The sequence below is a fragment of the Ovis aries genome, chromosome 12 (genome assembly GCF_016772045.2).
Source record: "Ovis aries strain OAR_USU_Benz2616 breed Rambouillet chromosome 12, ARS-UI_Ramb_v3.0, whole genome shotgun sequence".
Taxonomy (NCBI): Eukaryota; Metazoa; Chordata; class Mammalia; order Artiodactyla; family Bovidae; genus Ovis; species Ovis aries.
The window spans coordinates 28,677,590-28,701,154 of record NC_056065.1 but is presented as its reverse complement, the minus strand read 5'-3'; the positions used below and the strand labels follow the sequence as shown (position 1 = coordinate 28,701,154).

The 23,565-nt window shown below is 49.1% G+C and overlaps 1 protein-coding gene across 1 annotated transcript in view; it reads left to right on the top strand.

The window, feature by feature from the left end:
- The first annotated feature begins 1,049 nt into the window (after positions 1 to 1,049).
- The window catches only part of PARP1 (poly(ADP-ribose) polymerase 1), a 41,110-nt gene continuing 18,594 nt past the window's right edge, over positions 1,050 to 23,565 (top strand). Inside the window, exons 1-8 of the mRNA XM_012187147.4 lie at positions 1,050 to 1,346; positions 6,723 to 6,888; positions 13,769 to 13,893; positions 15,395 to 15,609; positions 17,017 to 17,116; positions 18,956 to 19,072; positions 19,669 to 19,845; positions 22,334 to 22,478. Of these exons, the coding sequence (XP_012042537.2) occupies positions 1,227 to 1,346; positions 6,723 to 6,888; positions 13,769 to 13,893; positions 15,395 to 15,609; positions 17,017 to 17,116; positions 18,956 to 19,072; positions 19,669 to 19,845; positions 22,334 to 22,478 (1,165 nt within the window). The 5' untranslated portion in view covers positions 1,050 to 1,226. The remainder of the gene's footprint in view (positions 1,347 to 6,722; positions 6,889 to 13,768; positions 13,894 to 15,394; positions 15,610 to 17,016; positions 17,117 to 18,955; positions 19,073 to 19,668; positions 19,846 to 22,333; positions 22,479 to 23,565) is intronic.

The window sequence follows — 23,565 nt, the reverse complement described above, 5'->3', positions numbered from 1 at the left end:
GTGACTGAAATTTAAGCACTGATGTGCTTAATACTGAGTTCTCCCTGTTGACTAAAAAAAGATGTACAACTTGAGAGTTGTGAGTTAAGTTTTATTTGGGGAAAAATGGGGACTGCAGCCTGGGAGGCAGGATCTCAGATATCTCTGAGAGACTGCTCCAAAGCAGCAGTGGGGGGAAAAAGTCAATATATAAGATTTTGGTGAAGGGGGAGTTCACTGCGATGAAACACTCATTTTACAAAAGGTTTTTGTTAGTCATGAGGATCTGATGTCACCATAAAGGGATTTAGTGCTTCTCTAGATGTGAGGAGATGCAAGGACTGAGATCATAAAATCTGTTCCTAAACACATCCAACTATCTAAAGACCTGTCCCATCAGATTCCCTGGAGCACAGAGTGCCTCACTCCACCCTGAACTCCCTCAGGGTTGTTGAAGGTCAACAGCTTTAGCAGCATGGGGTTCAATCTCTGTAGAGGCAGACGGCAAATGCCTTTGTTGTCATTGGCAATGCTCTTGGTAAGTGCCAATTTGTACCCAGCAACTGTAAAGTGACATGAAAGTGCTGTGATAACGATTGATGAGACTCCCGAAATTTGTATCCATGCATTAAAATTCAGATGAAGGCGATGCTAGACTTCAGTTAGTATTCGGTCCCAGTGGTCCGCGGACTGTAGTCAAGCCCAGGCGAGGGCCTGCCCAGGTCCTTCGGCTGCCAAAGGACTTTCCCCAGCCAGTCCAGATCTGGCCGCCCTCAGGGGAGAGGGGACACATGCATTAAGAAGCGACAAGGGTGGAATCAGCTGTGAGGACACTTAAGCCTTCCTGGGGACAAACAGTTAAAGGAGACAAATGGTGAAAGGACTGGCACCCCGTCCTTCCCAGAGCTGCAGGCGAGGGGTCTGCCCCGCCTCTTGCCTCCAGCATCCCGGAGGATGGTCGCGCAGCCGCGGGCGCCGGGGAACTACCGCCCCCACCCGCGGCCGGTAGGGGGCGAGCGCGCGCCGGCGGCCCCGCCCCTGCGCACGGGCGCCGGGGCGTGCCAGCCGCCAGGCATCAGCAATCTATCCGGAGCGGCGGGTGGCCTGCGCGGCGTGTTCGGAGGCGGTGGCGGCGGTTCAAGGCGCCTGGCCGCCTGCGGGTAGCGGATCGGTGGGTGAGGTGGCAGTAGCAGCAGCGGGTCTCCAGATCGCGGCGTCGGGCTCCCGGAGCTGTAAGCGGCAGGAGAATGGCGGAGTCTTCAGACAAGCTCTATCGGGTCGAGTACGCCAAGAGCGGGCGCGCGTCTTGCAAGAAATGCAAAGAGAGCATCCCCAAGGACTCGATCCGGATGGCCTTCATGGTGCAGGTGCGGGCGGAGGGGGCGCTTTGTGCGCGGCCGGGCCTTCGCGCGTCCGAGGAGGGTGGGGGGAGGGCCGGCCCGGAGCCGTGGGCCTGGCCGACCGCTCCCAGCCAGCGCGGGGCCTGCGGGCACAGCTGCTATCGCGGGACAAGCCCGCCGGGTGGACCCTTCTTCCGTCAGGTTTTGCTGATCTTGCAGGAAAAGCCCGGGAAATACGGTCTGAAGCCGGTGGGGCCTTTTACTTTGTGAAAATAGGGAGCCGCTTCTAGCCTTAGTTCTGGGTTTATTACCATACGCTTCGGGAAGGAAACTGACTCGTGGTTTTTTGAAGCTAGTCTGGTTTTGACCTACCTTGTTTTTTGAAGCTAAGTCTGGTTTTGACCTACCTTGTCCTACATTGACGGTGGCGACTGGCAAGTGACGATTTGGATTTTTTTTTTTAATCGGTTTTTGGCTATCATTTCAACACCCACTCACTCTTTTTTTTTTAATTAATTATGCAAAACTATGTAAGTCGATGTCATTTCAGTACAGTGCGTTCACTTTTGTCTTACGTTATGGTTTAACATTTTCCCCCAAACTTTCCCAGTTCACAGAACGTCGTCTCTGTAGCTATCCGGTTTGAGTAAGAGTGGTTCCTAGTGATTCTCATCTGGGCTTATTAATAGATTCAAGATTCCCTCCAGTGGTCCCTGAGGCTTCCGAGCAGGCCAGGAGGGGTGTTGGAGTGAGGTGGTGTGTCTGAAGACCCCTCCCAGGCAGAGAGATTCCTGCCACTTCCAGCTTCCCAAAGCTCCCGTCTGTTTGTGTAATTCTAGTTCCCACCCTTCCTGTCCTCCCCACCCTAAGGTAAAGCTGTTGTCCAAGCTTAGTGCTCATGGTCAAGATAGCTTGATTTTCCCTCCACCGGTGAGGCAGTAGGTATTTTAGGAATGACTAGGTGGTATTGCTGCATTCGCAGTAGTTAGGTGGTGTAGGGGAATGGGTATCAGTGTGTACTTGGGCTATCTCATTTCATAATATTGTTACCAAATCCCAGCTCAATCTGCTTACTGCCCGACAGGCTAATTGAAGCAAGGAATACTAACTTTATTATTTGGGAAGTCAACTGACTGAGAAAATGGCAGACTGTTGTCTTAAAATCAGCTGTCTTGTTGGGGTCTGGATGCCAGCTTCTTTTATAGGACACAAAGGGGAAGGAGGTGAGAAAGGAAAGATCATGTTCTTGCAAATCTCTCCTGAAATGGCCAACCATAGGGAGGGGAAAGAAAGAAACTGAAGTTGCTTGGTCGTGTCCAACTCTGCAACCCCATGGACTGTAGCCTGCTGGGCTCCTCCATCCATGGGATTTTCCAGGGGTTGCCATTTCCTTCTCCAGGGGGTCTTCCTGACCCAGGGATCGAACCCAGGTCCCCGGCACTGCAGGCAGATTCTTTACCATCTGAGCCACCAGGGAAGCCCTTAGAGAGGGGATGTATGTGTTAATCACTTAAGGCAGAGGGGCAGGGTGCCCGGAGGCAGGTTATTATATATGATTATAATAACGAGCAATGAAAAATAAAGGTTAAAGTCCAATAAACAGATCCTGATCCATCTGGGAGTTCTCAGGTGGCACTAGTGGTAAAGAACCTGTCTGCCAATGCAGGAGACCTGAGAGATGCAGGTTTGATCCCTGGGTCAGGAAGATCCCCTGAAGAAGGAAACGGGAACCCACTCCAGTATTCTTGCCTGGGAAATTACATGGACAGAGGAACCTGACAGGCTCCAACAATATGACAGGGGTTGGCATCGTCATCTTAGTATCATTCTCAGGACCACCTAGCTCACTACCCAACACTTATCGCTTAGTAAACACTCACTGAATACCGGTTAGGTTCTAGGCGTTAAGTACCAGGGGCACAAGGACAGACTCCATTTCTGGGAGCTCCCAATTTGGTTAAAGGGGTGATGACTGGTAAACATTGCTGTGCTGGGGTGGGTGCCACCTGATGGAGCTGTGCCCATGGCATGGTGGGTGCCAAATTGGAGCTCACCACAGAAGTGGCAGAAAGTTGAGGATGGAGGAGTAGACGAGGCCTCCTGTTTGAGAAGCCTTATCTCCCCCAGAGCGTCTTTTCATTTCATCCTAACGTTTGGGTGGCTGGCTGATCTCGTGAACTCCCCATTAATACAGGGGCTCTTAACCTGGAGTCTGTGGGATGGCACATAGAATTCAAGAGGTCCATGAGTTTCAATGAGAAAAGATTCCTGTCTTCCCTGGACTTCGGTTACAATTCATTACTTTCTACAGTTACGAATGGAAGCCCCAAAGCAAAGGCACATTAACAGTAACTGCAGTTTTTGTCATCAGTAGTAGTTATTTTCATATCATTTACAGTTGTTGGGGATTTTTTTAAATAATCATTTATACTCATCTCAACAAGATCGTGGGCTTCCCTGGTGGCTCAGATGGTAAAGAATCCACCTGCAGTGCAGGAAACCTGGGTTCGATCCCTGGGTTGGGAAGATCCCCTGGAGGAGGGCATGGCAACCTATTCCAGTATTCTTGCCTGGAGAATCCTCATGGACAGAGGAGCCTGGCAGCCTACAGTCTGTTGGTCAGAGTCGGACATGACTAAACAACTAAGCATGGCATAACATGGCAACAAGATTACAGTAGTTGTTAGCAATAAGATTACAGTAGTTATTAAAGCGGTACTGTATCTTGTTATTTAATGCTTTAAAGTTTGTGGTGAAGGACAGGGAAGCCTGGCGTGCTGCAGTCCATGGGGTCGCAAAGAGTTGGACTGAGCGACTTGTAGATTACTGTATCCCAGTCAACTTTTTAAATGTTTTCATAATTATTTTAATACCATTGACTTCCTTTGTGAACTTACACATTTTATTGTGCATTTTAAAATGTTAGTCTGAGAAAGGGACATCCATAGGCTTCACTGGACAGTCAGAGAGGACCCTGTTCTATTGGGACGTGGGTGAGGAGTAAAGAGGCTGGTTGGCTCTAGTCCAGGCAGTTCCACCAAGTGAGTAATCACTTTCTAAACTAAATAAAGTGTAACATTCTGGGCTCTCCTGCTTACTTGTTAGTGAAGGAAATTTTGTTATTAAAATTAAGTATGATTTTTCTCTAATGGTAATTGAGGGTGGAGTTTACACAAATGTTTTGTAGGTCCTTTAGGCTGAGCTGGTGAAGGCCAGAAAAAAGAAGCCTTTCTTCCCCCACCCCTCCTTTGGATTTAAATACCTTCTTTTACATTTGTGTGGGAGGATTGTTCTTGGAGTATCAAATACCTGATACTTTAGCTGGCAGGCCCTGGGGCAGCTTGGAGGGGAATGCACCCGACCTTGGTGTTCTTGGGAGGGCCTGCAGGAAAGGCCTGCTGCCTTTCTTCCTTTCTTCGTGGTAACAGTTGCTTTGCACTCTCTGGGGTAGGCTGGCCCTGGTGTGGCCTCTTTTTTATAGCCCATTTCTCAGGAAGCAGCCTGAGAGTGGCTCGGTAAGGACCCTGGTACGTGGTGGGCACTTATGTTTGCTGAGTCTACAGCCAAGAATTCTGCTCCTTACTGGAGCCCCGCGACTGCCTGGTGAGGCAATAGTCTTGTGACCTTAGCCTGGTTACTTTCTTGCCATCTCATCCTGTCCTGAGTTCTTAAGTATAAAGCTTTGCACAGATCAAGGGTTCTTTCCTCTGGAGGGAGACCAGTGGCCTCAGCAGTCCTGGAGTTTGTGCCATGAGTATACCCTGGTGGAGGCTTTTCATGTTTGGCACTGTGCCGGTGGCTGGGGACACAGCACTCAGGCCAGAGTTAAAGGAGCACGTATGGGGGCCTCAGAGAGCCAGGAAGAAATCGTGGCCATAGGTTCCAGTGAGGGGTGGGCAGAGCCATGAGTCAGGGGCCCCCTCTCTGCACTTAAAGGAGGCTTAAAGAGGGGCTCCAGGGCAGGCAGAGCCAGGTCAAGGCCACTGCAGATGCTGTAACAAGACGCCCAGGCGTTTAAGGATATGTTGGCTGCCTTGGTGAACGTTTGAGAGCCAGGACACGAGTCTGTTCTCTGAAATGACATTTGTTGACTGGTTGTGGATGGAAGGGCTGTCTCGGAGTAAGCATCTTTCCCACAGCAGGAGCTCCTCCATCCTTCCTTTCTTCCTCTTCCCTCCAGACCTGGGGCACCCCACAAATGTTCTGAGTGCCTGCCGTGACTGTGCTGGCAAGACAGGCATTGCATGGCGCCTCTCTGGCAGCTCCTGACCCGACGCAGGGCACAGGCCTTGATCAAATAATAACCCAAATGAATCTTAACTCTGGGGAGCTATGGGAAGGGGCATCTGTCATGGGACATGAGGAAGTGCTGTTGGCTCTGGTTAGAGCTGGGGAGCCCAGGGGACAGCCATTGCCGCTGTAAACCCACGCTGCGCAACCCTGCGTCCTTGTGCCCCAGCCGTTAACCCTGTATTGTATTCAATGCTGTCTATAAAACCCAGAGAGAGGCTGCTCACCTAGTAGGAGAGGGCCAGTTGGGAGAGCTTGTCCCTGCTTTTCCTTAGCACTTTCTGTGTCCGCATGACTCCATCCTAAACGTTCTGCTGGGTGTTTATTTTTAACGCTGTTTTATGCCATCTGCTTGACATTTAGATTTCTGTCCTATCAAAGCAGATGTTTGGCACCTTCAGTCAGAAGAACCGTTTGTGTATTTTTAAGTACCTCTTCCTGCCGAGCGACGTAGAGCAGCGTAGTGGAAAGAACCGGGGCTGAATCACCTGCTGCATGTCTGACCGCACCCCCATGAGACTGTGAAATGAGGGTGCTGGTTCCTCAGAGACAGCTGTGGGGTGGCCCATGGTGGGTGGTGGGCAGCAGGGTCCCTCCAGCCCCTGGGGGTGGGGTGCCGCCCTGCCGGTCCCTTTCAGTCTCCCTCATGGAAGTCCTTCATTCCGTGCACATCTGCCTGGCTGCTGCCGGCAGGCCACTTCTCTGACACATCTGCTCAGCCTGGCGCTCATCGGGGACTCATTCCCCGCTGTCCTAGGTGCATGGAGCCCTGGGGGCCACGCGGGCCCTGGCGGTGGTCCGCTGGGGGGGGGGGGGCGCCAGAAAGCAGGACGGGCACCTCCTATGCCCTCGCCAAGCTCTGAGCTGAGTTTGCGACGGAAACGCAGTGGCAAGTTTGGTAACCGCGCTCAGGGCTGAACGCTAAGCTGAAGTGCCGGTCAACCCCACGGGATGGCCTGGTGCCTGTCCCAGGGCAGGCAAGGCAGCTTCCTCAGCTGAGGGGTGGGTGCCGTCCTCTGTTGACAGATAAGCAAGGGGGTTGGGGATGTCTGGTGCTGAGGCCCGCGCCTGAGGCTCACAGCTCTTTTTCCACCTCTGATTCCGCCCTTCTAGTCGCCCATGTTCGATGGGAAAATCCCACACTGGCACCACCTCTCCTGCTTCTGGAAGGTCGGCCACTCCATCTGGCACCCTGATGTTGAGGTGGAGGGGTTCTCTGAGCTCCGCTGGGATGACCAGCAGAAGATCAAGAAGATGGCCGAGACTGGAGGAGCGACAGGTGTGTGCCCAGCGGGGAGGTGCGGGGGTCGCCCCAACCCTGGAGCTTCCTGGGCAGGGGCCTGCTCTGTGAGAGCAAAGAGTAGGTCCTTCAGCTCACTCTCCCGTTACTCCAGCAGCATCCCAATGACCCAGAGTTGTCCTGTTGGTACAGGATATGTTAACTTCTAGATGCTTGAAATGTAGCCTTTAAATTTGCTGTGGTGGTTATCTTACTAGACCCTCTTTTAGAGTGGTTTCAGGTTCACAGCACAATTAAGCAAAAAGTATGGAAAGTGGAGAGTTTCCACAGAGGCGTGACCTCTTCCACCTTCAGCTTCTCCCAGCAGCTGAAGTTACGTTGACACATCAGTTCACCCAAAGTCCAGAGTTTATATCAGCCTTCAGTCGTGGTGGTGTACATCTTTCCTGTAAGGGTTTGGGCAAATGTATAATGACATATCCATCATTATAACGTCATTCAGAGTATTTCCATTGCTCTATAAAATTCCTCTGCATTCTACCGGTTCATCCCTCCATCTCCCAACCCCTGGCAACCACTGATGTTTTTCCTATATCCATAGTTTCATCCTTTCTAGAATATTGTGTCGTTAGAATCACACAGTATGTAACCTTTTCAAATTGGCTTATCTCACTCAGTAATATACATTTAAGTTTCCTGCATATATTGTCACAGGTTGATAACATTTCTTTGGGGCACTAAATATTCTACTGTCTGGAAGCACCACAGTTTATCCCTTCACCTACTAAAGGACACCTCAGGTGCTTCCAGTTCTGGCAATTATGAATAAAACTACCATAAAATGTCCCTACGCAGGGTTTTGTGTGGACATAAGTTTTTTAATCGTTTGGATAAATACTAAATACCAAGGCACACGGTTGCTGAATTGTATGGTTAAGAGTATCTTTAGACAGCAAGCTTCTTCCAAAGTGGCCAAACCATTACATTCCTACCAGCAGTGAACGAGAGTTCCTGTTACTCCATGTCCTTACCAGCCATGTTTGTTACCAGTGTTTTGGATTTTGGCAAACTAATAGGTTTATAGTGGTATCTTGTTTTAATTTGCAGTTCCTTAGTACCATATGGGCAAAGCTAACACAATTCTGCTAAGAGAATACACTGGTCGTAGCAGACACCCTTTTTCAACAACATAAGAGACACTTTACACATGGGTAACACCAAATGGTCAATACTGAAATCCGATTGATTACATTCTTTGTGGCCAAAGATGGAGAAGCTGTGTACATCAGCAAAAACAAGACCTGGCGCTGACTGTGGCTCAGATCATCAGCTCCTTACAAAGGTGCTGAATTTTAAGCAAAATTCAGGCTTAAATTAAAGAAAGCAAGAAAAACCACTAGGCCAGTAGGATCTAAATCAAATCACCTATGATTATATAGTGGAGGTGATGAATAGATTCAAGGGATTAGATCTAGTAAACAGAGTGCTTGAAGAACTGTGGACAGAGGTTTGTACTATTGTACAGGAGGCAGCGAACAAAACCATCCCAAAGAAAAAGAAATGCAAGAAGGCACAGTGGTTATCTGAGGAGGCTTTACAAATAGCTGAGGCAGGAAGAGAAGCAAAAAAGCAAGGGAGAAGGGGAAAGGTTACCCAACTGAATGTAGAGTTCAGGAGAATAGCAGGGAGAGATAAGAATGCTTTCTTCAGTGAACAGTGCAAAGAAATAGAAGAGAGCAACAGAAGGGGAAAGACTAGAGAGCTCCTCAAGAAAACTGGAAATAGCAGTGGAACATTCCATCCAAAGATGGACACAATAAGGGACGGAAACGTTAAGACCTGATAGAAGCACAAAAGATCAAGAAGAGATGGCAAGAATACACAGAAGAACTGGACAAAAATGATCTTAATGACCTGGATAGCCATAGTGGTGTGGTCACTCACCCAGAGCCGGACATTCTGGAGTGTAAAGTCAAGTGGGCCTTAGGAAGCACTGCTGCCAGTAAAGCCCGTGGAGGTGAGGGAATTCCAGCAGGGTTATTTAAAATCCTAAACGATGTTGCTATTAAAGTGCTGGACCCAATACGTCAGCAAATTTGGAAAACCCAGCAGTGACCGCAGGACTGAAAGAGGTCAGGCTTCACCCCAGTTCCCAAGAAGGGCAGTACTATAGAGTACTCGTCTCCCGTGCTACTAAGGTTGTGCTCAAAATCCTTCCACAGTACGTGAACTGAGAACTTCCAGATGTTCAAGTTGGGTTTAGAAAAGGCAGAGGAACCAGAGATTAAATTGCCAACACTCATGGATCATAGAGAAAGCAAGGGAATTCCAGAAAAACATCCACCTCTGTTTCACTGGCTATGCTAAAGCCTTTGACTTTGTGGTTCATAACTGTGGAAAACTCTTAAAGAGATAGAAATACCAGACCATCTTAACCTGTCTCCTGAGAAACCTCTATGCAGGTCAAGAAGCAACCGTTAGAACCTTATATGGAACAACTGATTGGTTCAAAATTGAGAAAGCAATATGATAAGGCTGGTTATTGTCACTTTGTTTGTTTAATTTATATGCAGAGCACATCATGCAAAATGCCAGGGTTTATGAGTTACAAGCTGGAATCAAGATTGCTGGGAGAAATATCAACAAACTCAGATATGTAGATGATACCACTTGAATGGCAGAAAGCGAAGAGAAACTTAGCCTTTTGAGGGTGAAAGAGCAGAGTGAAAAAGCTGGCTTAAAACAACATTCAAAAAACTAAGATCATGGCATCCAGTCCCACAACTTCATGGCAAATAGAAGGGGACAAGGTGGAAGCAGTGACAGATTTCCTCTTCTTGGGCTCTAAAATCACCGTGGACGGTGACTGCAGCCATGAAATTAGAAGACAGTTGCTTCCTGAAGACAGGAAAGTTGCAGCAAACCTAGACAGTGTATTAAAAAGCAAGAACTTCACTTTGCCAACAAAAGTTTGTATAATCAAGGCTGTAGTCTTTTTCTAGTAGCCACATATGGATGTGAGAGTTGGGCCATAAAGAAAGCAGTGCTGAAGAGTTGATGCTTTCAAGCTGGTGCTAGAGAATACTCTTGAGAGCCCCTTGGACAACAGGAAGATCGTTCAATCCTAAAGGAAATCAACTGAATACTCATTGGAAGGACTGATGCTGAAGCTGAAGCTCCATTACTTTGGCTACCTGATGCGAAGAGCAGACTCATTGGAAAAATCCCTGATGCTGAGAAAAATTGAAGGCAGCAGGAGACGAGGGCAACAGCAGATAAGATGGTTGGATGGCATCACCGTTTCAATGGACGTGAACTTGGGAAAACTTCGGGAGATGGTGAGGGACAGGGAGGCCTGGAGGCTGCAGCCCACGGGGTCACAGAGAATCAGAAACAACTTGGAGGTTGAATAGCAAGAAGTACCATATGATTTTGAGCGTCTTTTCACTTCGTTTTATTGAGTTCATCATATAGTTTGGACAGCAGTGTGGCTTATATCTTTTATTCTCTTGGTGCTATCTTTCACAGAGTAGACATTTATTATTTTAATAAAATCTGACTTATCAATTATTTCTTTTATGTGCTGGGTCTGGTACCATCTCTAAAAAGTTATCACCAGGGGCTTCCCTGGCAGTACAGTGGTTGAGACTCTGCGTCTCCAATGCAGGGGGCACAGGTTCAGTCCCTGTTTGAGGAGCTAAGATCCCACACACTGTAAGGCACAGCCAAAAAATTTTAAGAAGAAGAATAATTGATAAGTAAATAAAAAGTTACCACCATACCCAGATGGTGCTAGTGGTAAAGAACTCACCTGCCAATGCAGGAGACTTAAGAAACCCAGGTTCAATCCCTGGGTTGGGGAGATCCCCTGGAGGAGGAAATGGCAACCCACTCCATATTGCCTGGAGAATCCCATGGACAGAGGAGTCTGGCAGGCTCCTGGCAGTCCATAGGTCACACAGAGTCAGCCACGACTGAAGAAACTGAGCACCATACCCAAGGTCAGCTAGATTTTCTCCCATGTTATTTTCTAGAAGTTTTATGTTTAATCAATACGTTTAAGTCTGTGATCCATTTTGAGTTAATATTTGCCACAGGTGTAATCTGTCTAGATTAATTTTTTTTGCACATATATGTCTTATTGTCCCAGCACCACTTGTCGAAAAAGCTGTCTGTTCTCCACTGTGTTGACTTTGCTCCTTTATCAAACATCAGGTGACTGTATCTGTGTGGGTATACTTCTGGACTGTGTTCTGGCTTATTTATCAGTTTCGCCAGCATCACACTGATGCGATTATATAGCTTTACAGTGAGTCTTGTTGCCAGGCAGTGTCAGTTCCCTGACTTTGTCCCTCTTCAGTATTGTGCTGGCTGTTCTGCGTCTCCTGCCTCTCCGTATAAGCTGCAGTCGGTTGGTCAGTATCCACAAACTTAACTTGCTGAGATGCCTTTAAATTTTAAATGGTCGGTTTTTGTTTTTTTTTTTTTTTTTAGTCATCCTTTGAAGGCTATCTCCTGAGACACTATTCTCATTTCTCTGCCTTCCTGTGAACTGACCCAGTTTAACCTATGGTTGTGACTTCAGGCTGTTGTTGAGAATGAGAAGTTTTAAATTGTCCCAGATCCTGTAATTTGGAAAGAACTATCATTAGTATTGCAGGGTGTCTTATTAGAAAATGTGTTTCTATTCAAATATTGATGTTTGTGTGTTTTTACTCCTGCAGAAAAAGGATTCTACCTTAAGTATAATACTTTTTTAAAAACGTTCGGTCACCTTTTCTTTGTGATAAAATGTACATAACACAGTGCTTACCACTTTAAGTGTACATTTCAGTGGTGTTAAGTGCAATTCACAATGCTGTGCAGCCATCACCATCATCCTGCTTCAAAACTTTTTCATCTTCCTAAACTATTGCTTCATACCCGTTAAACATTAACTCCTCTTTTCTCCTCCCCTTACTCTCTGACAAACGCTGTTTCTGTCTGTGAGTTTGATTACTTCTAAGTACCTCATACTAGTGGAATCACACCGTACTTATCCTTTTGTGTTTGGCCTATGCTGTGTTTGTCCATCTGTGTCTGACTTATTTTACTCCACATAGTGTCTCCAGGGTTCATTCATGTGGCGTCTGTCAGAATTTCCTTCCTTTTAAAGGCCGGATAAGAATTCTGTGATATGGCTGTTCCACATTTCATTTCTCTGTTCATTCATTGTTGGCATTTGGTTGTTTCTGCCTTTTGGTAATCGGTGAATATTGGTATGCATTTATCTGATGCTGACCTCGTTTTCTGTTCTCTTATGTATATACTCATAAGTGGAGTTATGAGTGGGATTATCATAAGTGAAATTATCATATCAATACTCTACGTTCAGTTTTTGTGTAAATTGCAGTACTGTTTCCCACAGCGGCTGTGGGATTACGCATCCCCAGCAAAAATACACGGGTTTCTGATTTCTCCACATCCTTATCAACACTTTTGTTTTCTGGAAGTTTTTGGTTTTTCAGGATTTTTAAAAATATCCTTAATGTTTTGAAGTGATATCTCATAATCTTGATTTGTATTTCCCTGTGGTCTACACATTGCATTTTACAGTTTAATATTTACTCTTCTCATGTTAAAAGTTACAGATTTCCGTCATTATTGTTTAAGATAACATTGTATTCATTTATTCAGATCTTGCTAAATTTTGTGCGTCATTTGAGTATTTGGCATCTATTACAGTAATTTGATTGAATCCTTGCCGCATTGCTTTATCAGTTTTTCCAGTTGAGCTGAGACACCTGGAGGTTAGTTGAGTGCCCCAAGGTTAACATGGTGGTGAACTCCAGTGGCAAGATTCAAGTCCAGACGCTCTGCTTTTGAAACTAGGCTGTAAACCATTTAGCTCTGTTACAAACAGAACAAATTTCTCATGTATCCTGGGCATCTATCCAGTTATTTAATTCTAAGAGGAGGAAATACTGCTAAAAGAGATGAACTGTTTCAAGGTGTGTGTGCTAGCCTGCCTTTTAGAAAGCTTGTAGCAGTTCTACCTGTACCAGCAATGTGTGATGTACTTGTTTTCTCCACTTCCACACCATCCATCCCTAAGTACTTTCGTTACTTTTCATTCTGCTGGACATGTGTTTCATCATCAGGAAGCTTCATCTTTGAGTCAGTGTTCTTGTTGTAATATCTCTTTTCTCACAGTAACTGTTTGTAGTATTTTGAAATTTTTCATCCAGAATTTTTAAAATAATACACAGTTATATGCACAGACTTGAAGTGCACAGTTCAGTGAATTTTGGCAAGTGCACGCACACGTCTAACATTCACCCATCAACAAGAAGCCCCAGAAAGGTTGCTTGGGTCCTTTCCGAGTCATCGTTCTTAGCATGTAACCACTATTCTGATTTCTGTCCCTTTGGGTTAATTTTGTGTGATTTAGCATTTGGGAGAAAAAGCAATAGTCTCTTTTTCTCTTGTACACTGCTTTTGCTCAGCATGTCTGTGAGACTCATCCAGGTTGTCTTATGTGTCATCAATTCTTTTTTAATTACTAAAGAACAGGCTTTTGACTATAACTCAGTTTGTTAGTTCATTCTCCTGTTGATCTACTATGATACATCGTAGTAAGCACTTACTAAGTTCTTTCAAAGTGAGGAAGGGGGTGCAGAGGAGGCCGGGGGTGGGAGTGTTAAAGACCACCACCAGCTAACATTATGCTGTGTCCAGGAGCCTGAGAAAATTTTTAATTTCATTGCAGGAGAAGAAACTGTTAACCAACCACAGTAGTTAGAAACAAACATAGATGAGATGGACCAACTGTGGTTGCCCAAAACACAAGGTGTTCTGGTAGAGGTATCCCAAGAGGTAGAGGAGGACAGGGCTCTTTGGAACTACGCTAAGGCTGTTGAAACGAGCATGGCTGTGTTAGATGTTTCAGGCAAAGGCCAGGATGGAGTTGGCAGCAAGACGGAGAAGACGCTGATTGACTTTGGGGCAGGGTACGCCAAGTCCAACAGGAGCACGTGCAAGAGCTGCATGGAGAAGATAGAAAAGGTGAGAGCCTGGGGCTTGGTCTGTCTGACTTTCTGGGTTTCTTACACTGGATGTCACTGGATAGCTCAAAAGAAAAAAGAAAATAGGGCTTTAGGTGCTGGGTAAAAATAAAGTGAATCATCTTAGTAGCGACAGGAGATAACTGACTTTTCTTGTGGCAGATCTAGCCCTGATCATTCACAGTGCCGTCCTTGTGTGTCACTGAACCTGCTCTTAGGAAACCTGGGAGAGTTTGGAAAACATGTACACAGTGGGTCTCTTCTGGACCCCCGAAGGGCTGCAGGAAGCTGTTGGTTGTGTTTTATGGTAGACTCAGTTTAAGGAGTGCGTTTGTTCCCTAGTGTCAGCCTTCCAGGCTTTCTTCCGCTTAGCCAGGAGCTTCTTCCATCTCCTTCCTTTCCAGCTCTCACCCCTGTAGGATGATAGCTGGTCGGGTGGAGTGATGGCTGAGTAGCTCAGACGCAGATCGAGGGGTTGGCCTGTGCCCTTTAGCCTCGTTACCAGAGATCCTCTCGTCTTAGGCAGACATTCTGGTTAATTAATTCAAGGCACTGATGAGAAGTTTCCACCTCCTCAGTATTGTCTAGGAAATTGAGGCAAGTCAGTGAGCGTTCAGAAAGGAAAACCATGAAACTGCTAGATCTTCTCCAGCTGCCTTCTACCACAAGAATTTGAGGCAGAAGTTGAGTTTCAAAGGGAGCGCCCAAGGCTGTGTGTCGTGGAGTGTGGCCAGGCCTCAGGTGGAATTGTGTCAGTGCTGCTTGGTCCGCGTTTCCCCACCTGGGGCTCACGGGCCTGAAACCCATAGGGATGTCAGACCTGGGCAGGATGGCAGGACTGGATGCTAGCTTACAGGTTTGCTACTGCATTTTAGGGAGCCTTCAGCTGCATAAAGAGACTGAGGGGCTGGGTAGGAGGTTGCAGAAGATCCCTGCTAGGATTGAGGCCTGCTCTGTGTCCCTCAGGGGCTTCCCTGGTGGCTCAGATGATAAAGAATCTGCCTGAAATACAGGAGACCCAAGTTCAATCCCTGGGTCGGGAAGATCCCCTGGAGGAGGAAATAGACAACCTGCTCCAATATTCTTGCCTGGAGAATTCCTTGGACAGAGGATCTTTATGGGCTACAGCCAGTGGGATTCAGAGTCAAGTAGGACTGAACGACTAATACTTTCACTTCTGGCTCCCTTGAGCCTGGAGTATAGCGTCCCAGGCATTGTTCTTACCTCTGAACCGGGGTCTGCAGAGTGTCCTCAGGGTGATGTTACCACTTTATCACTTGCCCAGGCAGCTGGGTGGGTAGGTAGCTAGTTGGACTTAACCTTATTTAAAAATAGGGAGCAGAGGCTTCAGGGTAACACAATCCTTAATGGCATAAAAGAACCAAAACCTTCCAGCAGCCCTCTTATCACCTTCATTGTGGACCTGGTCGCCCCCAGGCCGCCCCGATGTTTGACCACCCTTCCTTGTCTCTCTTTGGTAACACATGTGGATTCTCCTACAGGGCCAGGTGCGCCTGTCCAAGAAGGTGGTATACCCTGATAAGCCCCAGCTGGGCATGGTTGACTGCTGGTACCACCCAAACTGCTTTGTTCAGAAACGGGAGGAGCTGGGCTTCCGTCCCGAGTTCAGCGCAAGCCAGCTCATGGGCTTCAGCCTCCTCACCGCAGAGGACCAAGAAACCCTCAAGAAGCAGCTCCCGGCCATCAAGGGTGAAAGGTGGGTAGAGGGCTGGGGATGGAGGGTGTCCATGGGGCTTCAGGGAAGGGTTTCCCGCAGGCCCAGAGTATGTATCAGACTGCTGCACCCTCCTGACTGCCCTGTCTGGGCGTCCCCCTGACTGGAGTCCGCCGCCTTTCCTCTCACCACTCCATGACCCGTTCTCACGTCCCCGTAGCATCCTCAAGTGCAGAGGCGGCCTTCAAGCACTGTCTCAGTTCTAAATGCGTACGTTTAGGACTTCCCTGGTGGTCCTGTGTTTGAGAGTCTGCCTTGCAGTGCTGGGGACACAGGTTCAACCCCTGGTCTGGGAAGATGTGACATGCCTCAGGGCAGCTAAGCCTGTGTGCCACGACTAGGGAAGCCCATGTGCCTTAGCCCACGCTCTGCAACAAGAGAATCCACCACAATAAAGACGTCCTCGCACCACAACTAGAGAAGGCCCACACTCAGCCACAAAGACCCAGAGCAGCCATAAGCAAATAGTAAATTTTAAAAATGAAATAAGTGCACAAGTTGATTGTACAGCACATGTGGCTCTGGAATGTCAAAGAAAACTAGAAAGTCAGAGGCATGGATTTTAAAGTCCTCAGGGCACTTTGACATTCAGTATAGGTGTAAGAGGAATGTATAAGCTTCCATTTATGCCGTAACCACCAGAATGGGTTGAGCACTTATGGTACACTGGGCATTGTGCTAAGCCTTTTACAGGATAATTCATTTAACCATCACCATGATCCTACAAGGTAGAGGGTATTCTTTTCCCCCACTTTAATGAATGCGGGAAAATCCAGGGGTTCGATCTCAGGCCAGTGTGACAGCTGAAAGCATTAACCACCATGGCTGGCCTGCCCTGTTTCTGGGGGCTACTGATGACCCTTGGTGCCCTCTCTCAAGTCAGGGGCGATGCTCCTTGGTCAGCAGTGTTTGCTGACCTGGCTGAGGCAGACCCGCTGGCAACGCCTAGACTACTGCTTCTTGTTGAGCTTGAAATGATAGCCTCCCGCTTCTGAGAACAGCCTCTTGGCCTCAGGAGCAGCCCCATGTCTTAGCTTGAAAGACTCAGTGCCTGACATTGGTGCTTTGACTTCTGCGGTCCCTGCCAGAACCTTCCAGGCCATCTGGTCTATGCCAGGAGATGGGTGGCACTTTGATGTCAGATGGGGCCTAAGCCCTGGGTGCTGCGCTGCGTTGTTCCAAGGCTCTGGAGCGACCGCTGGCCCGTCCTCGCAGCTGAGTGTGTCTTGAAGTGGCAGCTGCAGACCTGAGCAGACGGCGAGCTCCTGAGTGGGCAGCGCCTGGCCGGGCTGTGTTAGAGTGCCGGGAGGATGCTGTGTCACCCGAGGCCTTGGCTTTCAGGGTCTCAGTGGTTCTGGTTCTTTCTCTCACATCCTTTGTCTCTTTCAGAAAGAGAAAAGGCGATGAGGTGGATGGAATAGATGAAGTGGCCAAGAAGAAATCTAAAAAAGAAAAAGACAAGGAGATTAAACTTGAAAAGGCCCTCAAGGTGAGTCCGGAGCTGCGTGTCTCCTCTTCCCATTCAGTCTAATTCTCTTCCTCATTCTGGGGAGAAAGTTAAAGGAGGTGTGGGTGTCCTGCTTTATAAGAGCTTGTAAAATTCCCAAATTGATAGCTGCTGTTCAGTAGCCTGGCTTTCCCCCCAGGCTTTCTTCCCTCCTCCAAAGCAACGTGAAAGCATCCACAGTGGGCTCTCAGCGTCAGACCAGTGGCCAGGCTGGTGGGAGCCGAGCTGTCGCTTCCCACTCAGCAGCCTCGTGCTGGGATGGGCGTGTCTTGCCTCAGCCACGCAGTGCATCACCGCATCCCAGACCTAGAGCATGTTGGAAACTGGGTATTGAATTCAAGGATGCTGAATGTTCTCGGCACAGAGAATGGCTGAAAGAGATAAAATTCATGTTTGTTTTTTTTTTTTTTTTTTAATGAAAATCTCTTCTTGGGGGAAAAAAAATAGAAGGCATATAGTAAAAGGAGAAAACTGCCCATGAGATCAGTGGTCATTGGCCAGAGACATTCATCACCATGTTGGTAAATGTGTGTCAAAGTAAAGTAAGAATTATTAACCAGAAAATGGCGAGTGTGTGTTTGGGAAACTAGGAGGGGGCCGTCGGTCTCTTCTTGGGGGTGTGATTTCCATGCTTAATACGAATCACAGACTCGGTGTGGGTAGTCCTTCAGTTTAAAACGTGTCTGTTTTGTGCCAGCCCTGGCTGCAGGGCTGCTACAGTGGGTTTGGTGTTACTCCTTCCGTGCTCCGCACGCTCCCCAACCCGGCACAAACGTTTGTGCTGGCTTCCTATCCTTGGTCGCGTAGGTGACATCTTTCTGCTGCTTCCATCTCACCTTGTGCCTTTAGACTTCTTTCTTGTCCTCCCTTGTTCCTTATGCTCTCTCGTTCCAAGGCTCACCATGTGGTCCTGCAAGGGTGGATTTTTTTAATTGTATATTTTATTAAAAAAAAATTATGCATACTTATATTTATTTTCACTTTTTTTTTTGGACCACACCATGCAGCATGTGGAATCTTAGCTTCCCAACCAGGCATTGAACCCGTGCCCCTTGCAGTGGAGGCACGGATTCTTAGCCACTGTACCACCAGGGAAGTTCCAGGGGTCCCTATCCCTGAGGCCCTTACTGAGGTGGGGCCGGGGAAGCAGTGTGTGTGATGCATCTCTGTCATGGGAAAGCCCTTCTCACCCGGTGCTGAGGGCTGGCATTTCCATCTGTCTTGCAGAGGTGGGGGTCTCAGGCCTAACTGGGCATGACCCGCCCAGTCCCCTAAAGCGGGAGGAAGCACTCCCCTGCCCTGGCTGTGCTGTGGGGAGGCCCCTGCCTTCCTAAGCAAAGCACATGTGAGAAGAAGTGCAGTGACGGGAAAAGTGCCCACAAAGAGTGAGCACTGCATAAATATTACCACAGAGACTTATAGTCTGTTCACGGTAGTGAGCATAATGCACGATTGAGGCAGTTGGGGTGTTTGGGGTTTGTCCCTGCTCGCTCGCGGGTAGTTGGGGAGCCGCCCCTCCTCCCTTCAGTGCTGGGTGTTGGGACAGATAAACCCGGTGCCTTCCTGCTTGTGTGTCCTGGGATTTGTCTCTGAGAGGCTGGTTCCGGGGACTCCAGTGCCCAAGTGCCCAAACCCCAGGCCAACTCGGACACGGCGCCCTGTGCTGGGAGCAGAGTCCTGGGGATGCGGCAGCTCCGCTCAGTGCAGGGCTGTGAAGCAGGGCTATGATGGGAGCCGAAGGGTCCAGGGTGGACCCTGTCTCTGGTTGGGCTTCTTTCTCTGCAAAGAGCCGATCTCTCAGCTGCTGGCTGTCGTACGCAGGCCCAGAACGACCTGATCTGGAACGTCAAGGACGAGCTAAAGAAAGCGTGCTCGACGAACGACCTGAAAGAGCTGCTCATCTTCAACAAGCAGGAAGTGCCCTCCGGGGAGTCGGCGGTGAGCTGCCCTTGTGTTACGGGAGCCGCGAGCCAGGCGGCCAGGCCATGTGCGGTGACTGTCCCGGTGCAGTGTGGGAGGCCCTCCGGTTGAACACCTGCCGGTATTAATTGGGAGCGGCATTCCACAGTCGTGTTGCATGGTCATCACCATTGAGGTCGCCATTTGCGGGGCAGGAGGGGGCAGGCGCTCAAGTGCTGAGGTGGGCCACACGTCTGCCTCGTGAGTTCATGCCACACACTTGGGCCCAAAGAGCTCTCTCTGCTGTTTCCTCCCAGGCTCCCCGGGGACCACGAGGGCTGTTTCCCCAGCAGGCCCTGCCATCACTCCGGTGCACTCAGAAGCAGTGGGTTCTCTGGGCTCTCCCTCTATTTCTAAGTCACCGAGGGAAGGGAGAGCTGCAGGAACACTTCATGCGTGGACATAAGATCCAAGCTCCAACCATGATCCGCCTCTCCGGGGGAATGTTAGGGAGCCTCAGGGCACTCCCTTGTTTAGCAAGTGATGTCTGTGCAGATTCTTCATCCCACATTGGCAAATGTCCTCTCACGGCCCCCCGCCTTCCTCCCTGACGTGTTTTTCTTCACTGGCTTCAGATCTTGGACCGCGTGGCCGACGGTATGGTGTTTGGCGCCCTCCTTCCCTGTGAGGAATGCTCGGGCCAGCTGGTCTTCAAGGGCGACGCCTATTACTGTACCGGGGACGTGACTGCCTGGACCAAGTGTATGGTCAAGACACAGACGCCCAACCGGAAGGAGTGGGTGACCCCAAAGGTAAGTCAGGTGGGAGGTAGGAGCAATCCTGGGATCTATTAACAGAAAACCTGGTCCCACCTCCCATGCTTGTCCATACTCGAGGCCACCACGACTGCAGAGTAGAGTGTCTCAGACCTCTTTACATTGGGGCCTTCCTCATAATCAGAATATAAAGTTATGTCACTGGTTCTGTACATTTGCAAACTACACAGATGGAGAATCAGTGCACTTCCTGCTGGAGCACAGGTTTGTCCAGCTGGTGTGAAATGCGAAGACTGTGAGTCACTTTTAATTTCTGTTTCTCTCTGCCAGGCACTGTCCTAGGCACAAGGGACACAGTGGTAAACCAGTGGCGATTCCTGCCTTTATAACAGGAGGGTGCTTCTCAAGGACATTTCCTTGCCTAGGTTCTGGAGGAGGAGGAGGAGGCCCCAGGGTTCACTTGTCCCCCGTCACCTCCCTGCTGAGCTCTTAGAATGCAGAAAGCCTCAGTTGGGCCACCTTGTTAGGAGCCGTGCTGCTGGGGAGCATGCAGTGTCGGGGCGGGCTGCTGGAGGGACCCAGCACCACCGGGGACGGTCGTGGCCCTGCTGCTCACTGGGCTCTGGGGTTGGTGTCTGTCAGGTTCCCTCACAGCCTGTGTCTTCTCCTGGGGGTGGAGCATTTGGACCAGCAGGGTATGTGACTGTCACCTGCATCAGGGCTGATCGCCGCTTTCCCACGTTTTCCCCTTTGCACGCATTCTTTTCCTGCCTTCTCTCTCCCCTACCGTAATTATGGAATACCCCCAGTGCAGCTGCTCTGAAACAAATCTGACTCTGTCGCTGCCCCACCCTTAAAACCTCACAGTGATCCCCCATTTCTTCCAGAAACATTTTCCCAGTTCTTCTGAGAATGCCAGTGTTACGAGCCCGTGTGTGGTATTTGTATCCCTTTCAGTATCTTAGGTTGGGGAAAACATAAGATTGTTACGTGAGCTGTTTTGTGTTGATATGTCAGTTGCGCTGCATCTGTGTGTTGATTTCTAAGGGTTGTTATAAAAGGATACCTGGATATGCAAGATATTTTGTCAGGTCAACAGAGCTTGCTGCCCAGGCGAACCCATGGACTTGCAGGCCCTGTGTAGGGCCTGTGCAGCCGCCGGGGCATCTCCTTGGCTTGAACCCCCTTTCCCAAAGCCCCCCGTGGTCTGACTCCAGCTGCCTTCTGCAGCCCCTCTTTGGCTGTTTTATTCCTCTTCACAGACTGCTCTTACCACACGACGCACGTTCTCTCTGTCTCCGTCTCACCCCTTCCCCAGTCCATCCTCGTCTGTGTCTCTTTCATTACACACTCCACAGTGGGGAACCAACTACAGTTGTATGTTCCCAGAACATCACAATACCCGTCCGATGCTTTACGTAACTGCCTGCTTTGCAGCTTGCAGCCAGCGGAGCAGGTCACTGGCTCTGAGGAGCCCTCCCAGCGTTCCCAGTGTTGCATCACTTTAGCACGCCTCTGGTTTAGAAGCCAGCTCCTATACGGAAGTTGCCTTCTTACATCTGACTCTCAGTCAAGGCTGAGTTCGTTTCTCAAAGGCCAGAACTCTTTTAAACCCACTGAGATGTGTGGCACATGTTAGATGCCCAGCATATGTTTTATCTGCTGGATGGTCATTGACCATGGATCTAGCAGGGAAGGACTGTTTGTTTTTTTAACTTTTTGTCTTGTATTGACGTATAGCCAGTTAACAATGTTATAAACAGTGAAGGGATTCAGCCATACATATGTACATATCCATTCTACCCCAAACTCCCCTCCCATCCAGGCTGCCACATAACATTGAGCAGAGAGGTCCGTGTGCTCTGGTGAGGAAGGACTCTGTTGGTGGGATGAAGACTTAGGAGAGTAGGGATCTGGTACCCCTGAGCCTCGTGCATGTGATGTTTACTGCGTGACCACTTAGAGCAGAGCCCATGGTGACACCTGGGGTGCAGCTGGACACTGACCATTGTCGGGCCACCTGCATCCACGGTCGCTTCTTCTAGGAAGGGAAGAGAATTGTCTTGATTTCCTTCTAGGTAATAACCTGTCTCCCGGGATGTGGAGAGTCTGGGGGGCTTTTGGTCATGGAAAGGACATATGACCCCAGGACAACGCCTCTTGTCCCTTAGGATTGCAACTCGAGAGTGAGGCCCGAGGGTTGTAATCAGGTTCCAGCAGGGGTCCCTTGACCAGATAATTAACAGATGTTTTTCTTTTTTCTTTTTAAAGAAAATATTTTTCTTCTTAAAGCGTCACAGTACCAGCTCTATTATAAATGTAGAAGCACTAGTAATAGGTACTATATCAACAGTGTTTCAACTGTTATTGAAATACTATATGAACTGTATTTCATACCAAAAGCCTCCAGTCTTCCTATTTTGTCATTCTTTATTGTAAGAAGAAAAAGATTCTCAAATTCTTTGCTCTGTCAGTTGGTTATTTTGTGGGAGAACTGGTGTAACTATAACTTAACGTTTTTTAGGAATTCCGAGAAATCTCTTATCTCAAGAAACTGAAGATCAAAAAGCAGGACCGTATATTCCCCCCAGAGAGCAGCGCCCCGGTGGGGGCAGCACCCCCACCCTCCTCAGCTTCAGCGCCTGCCACTGTGCCCTCTGGCCCCCCAGGTACAGCTCTGGGCCCAGCCTGGGTGGGGAGGGCTGGGGCCCTGAGCTTAGCGGGAAGAGGGGATCCGGCTGGGTTCTTCTCCTGTTGGTTGATCCCATGGGGAAACTCTGCCCTTGTTCTCCCCTGCCCACCACCAGCAGGAGGAGGAAGGCTGGGGAGGGGCTTCTGAGAAGGATCAGGGCTACGGTTGCCTGTGGGGACGCTGTCCTGCCTGCCTGAGTCTGCATTGCTGAGCAGAGTCAGTCCAGGCCTCCCCTTTCTGCCTCTGGGCAGGGCCCCCACCTCCACCCCCACCATTCATCCCCAGCCAAATGTGACATTGGGGCTCTGTCCCCTCTGTGATCGACATGAAAGGTATTCCATACGAGCAAAGACAGGGAGATCAGTCTGTGTTTTCCTGACAGAAAGGGGCCACTGTCTTTGTTTACTGAGGGATATGTGGCATAGTTGTGGCCACCGTGTGGCAGGTGGAGGGAGAGGATTCATCTGTGAATGTCAGCCCACCAGTGCCCTCCCTCCATCCCCCGGGGAGAGGTCGTGTGGTCATCCCGAGTCACCCTGCCGTTTGCAGGTGGGCTGGTGGGGTCGGCATCCGGGCCCTGCGCTGAGGGTCCCCTCTGCTTTACCCTCACTTGCAGTTCACAGCTCAGTGGTTCTGTTCGCTTTGGAGACCTCAGCCAGCTTTCAGTTAAACCCTGTGGGTGTCCCTGGTTGTTCCCCCCTCACAGTTCAGTTTAGTCGCTCAGTCTTGTCTGACTCTTTGCGACCCCATGGACTGCAGCACGCCAGGTTTCCCTGTCCTTCACCAATGGCCGGAGCTTGCTTAAACTCACGTGCATCGAGTTGTTGATGCCATCCAACCATCTAATCCTCTGTTGTCCCCTTCTGTTCCTGCCTTCAGTCTTTCCCAGCATCAGGGTCTTTTCCAGTGAGTCAGTTCTTCACATCCACTGGCCAGAGGATTAGAGCTTCAGCTTCCAGTGAATATTCAGGACTGATTTCTTTTAGGATTGACTCTTTCGATCTTGTGATCCAAGGGACTCTCACAGGGATGGCTTAAAGGATTCCACAGCATCACATATGGAA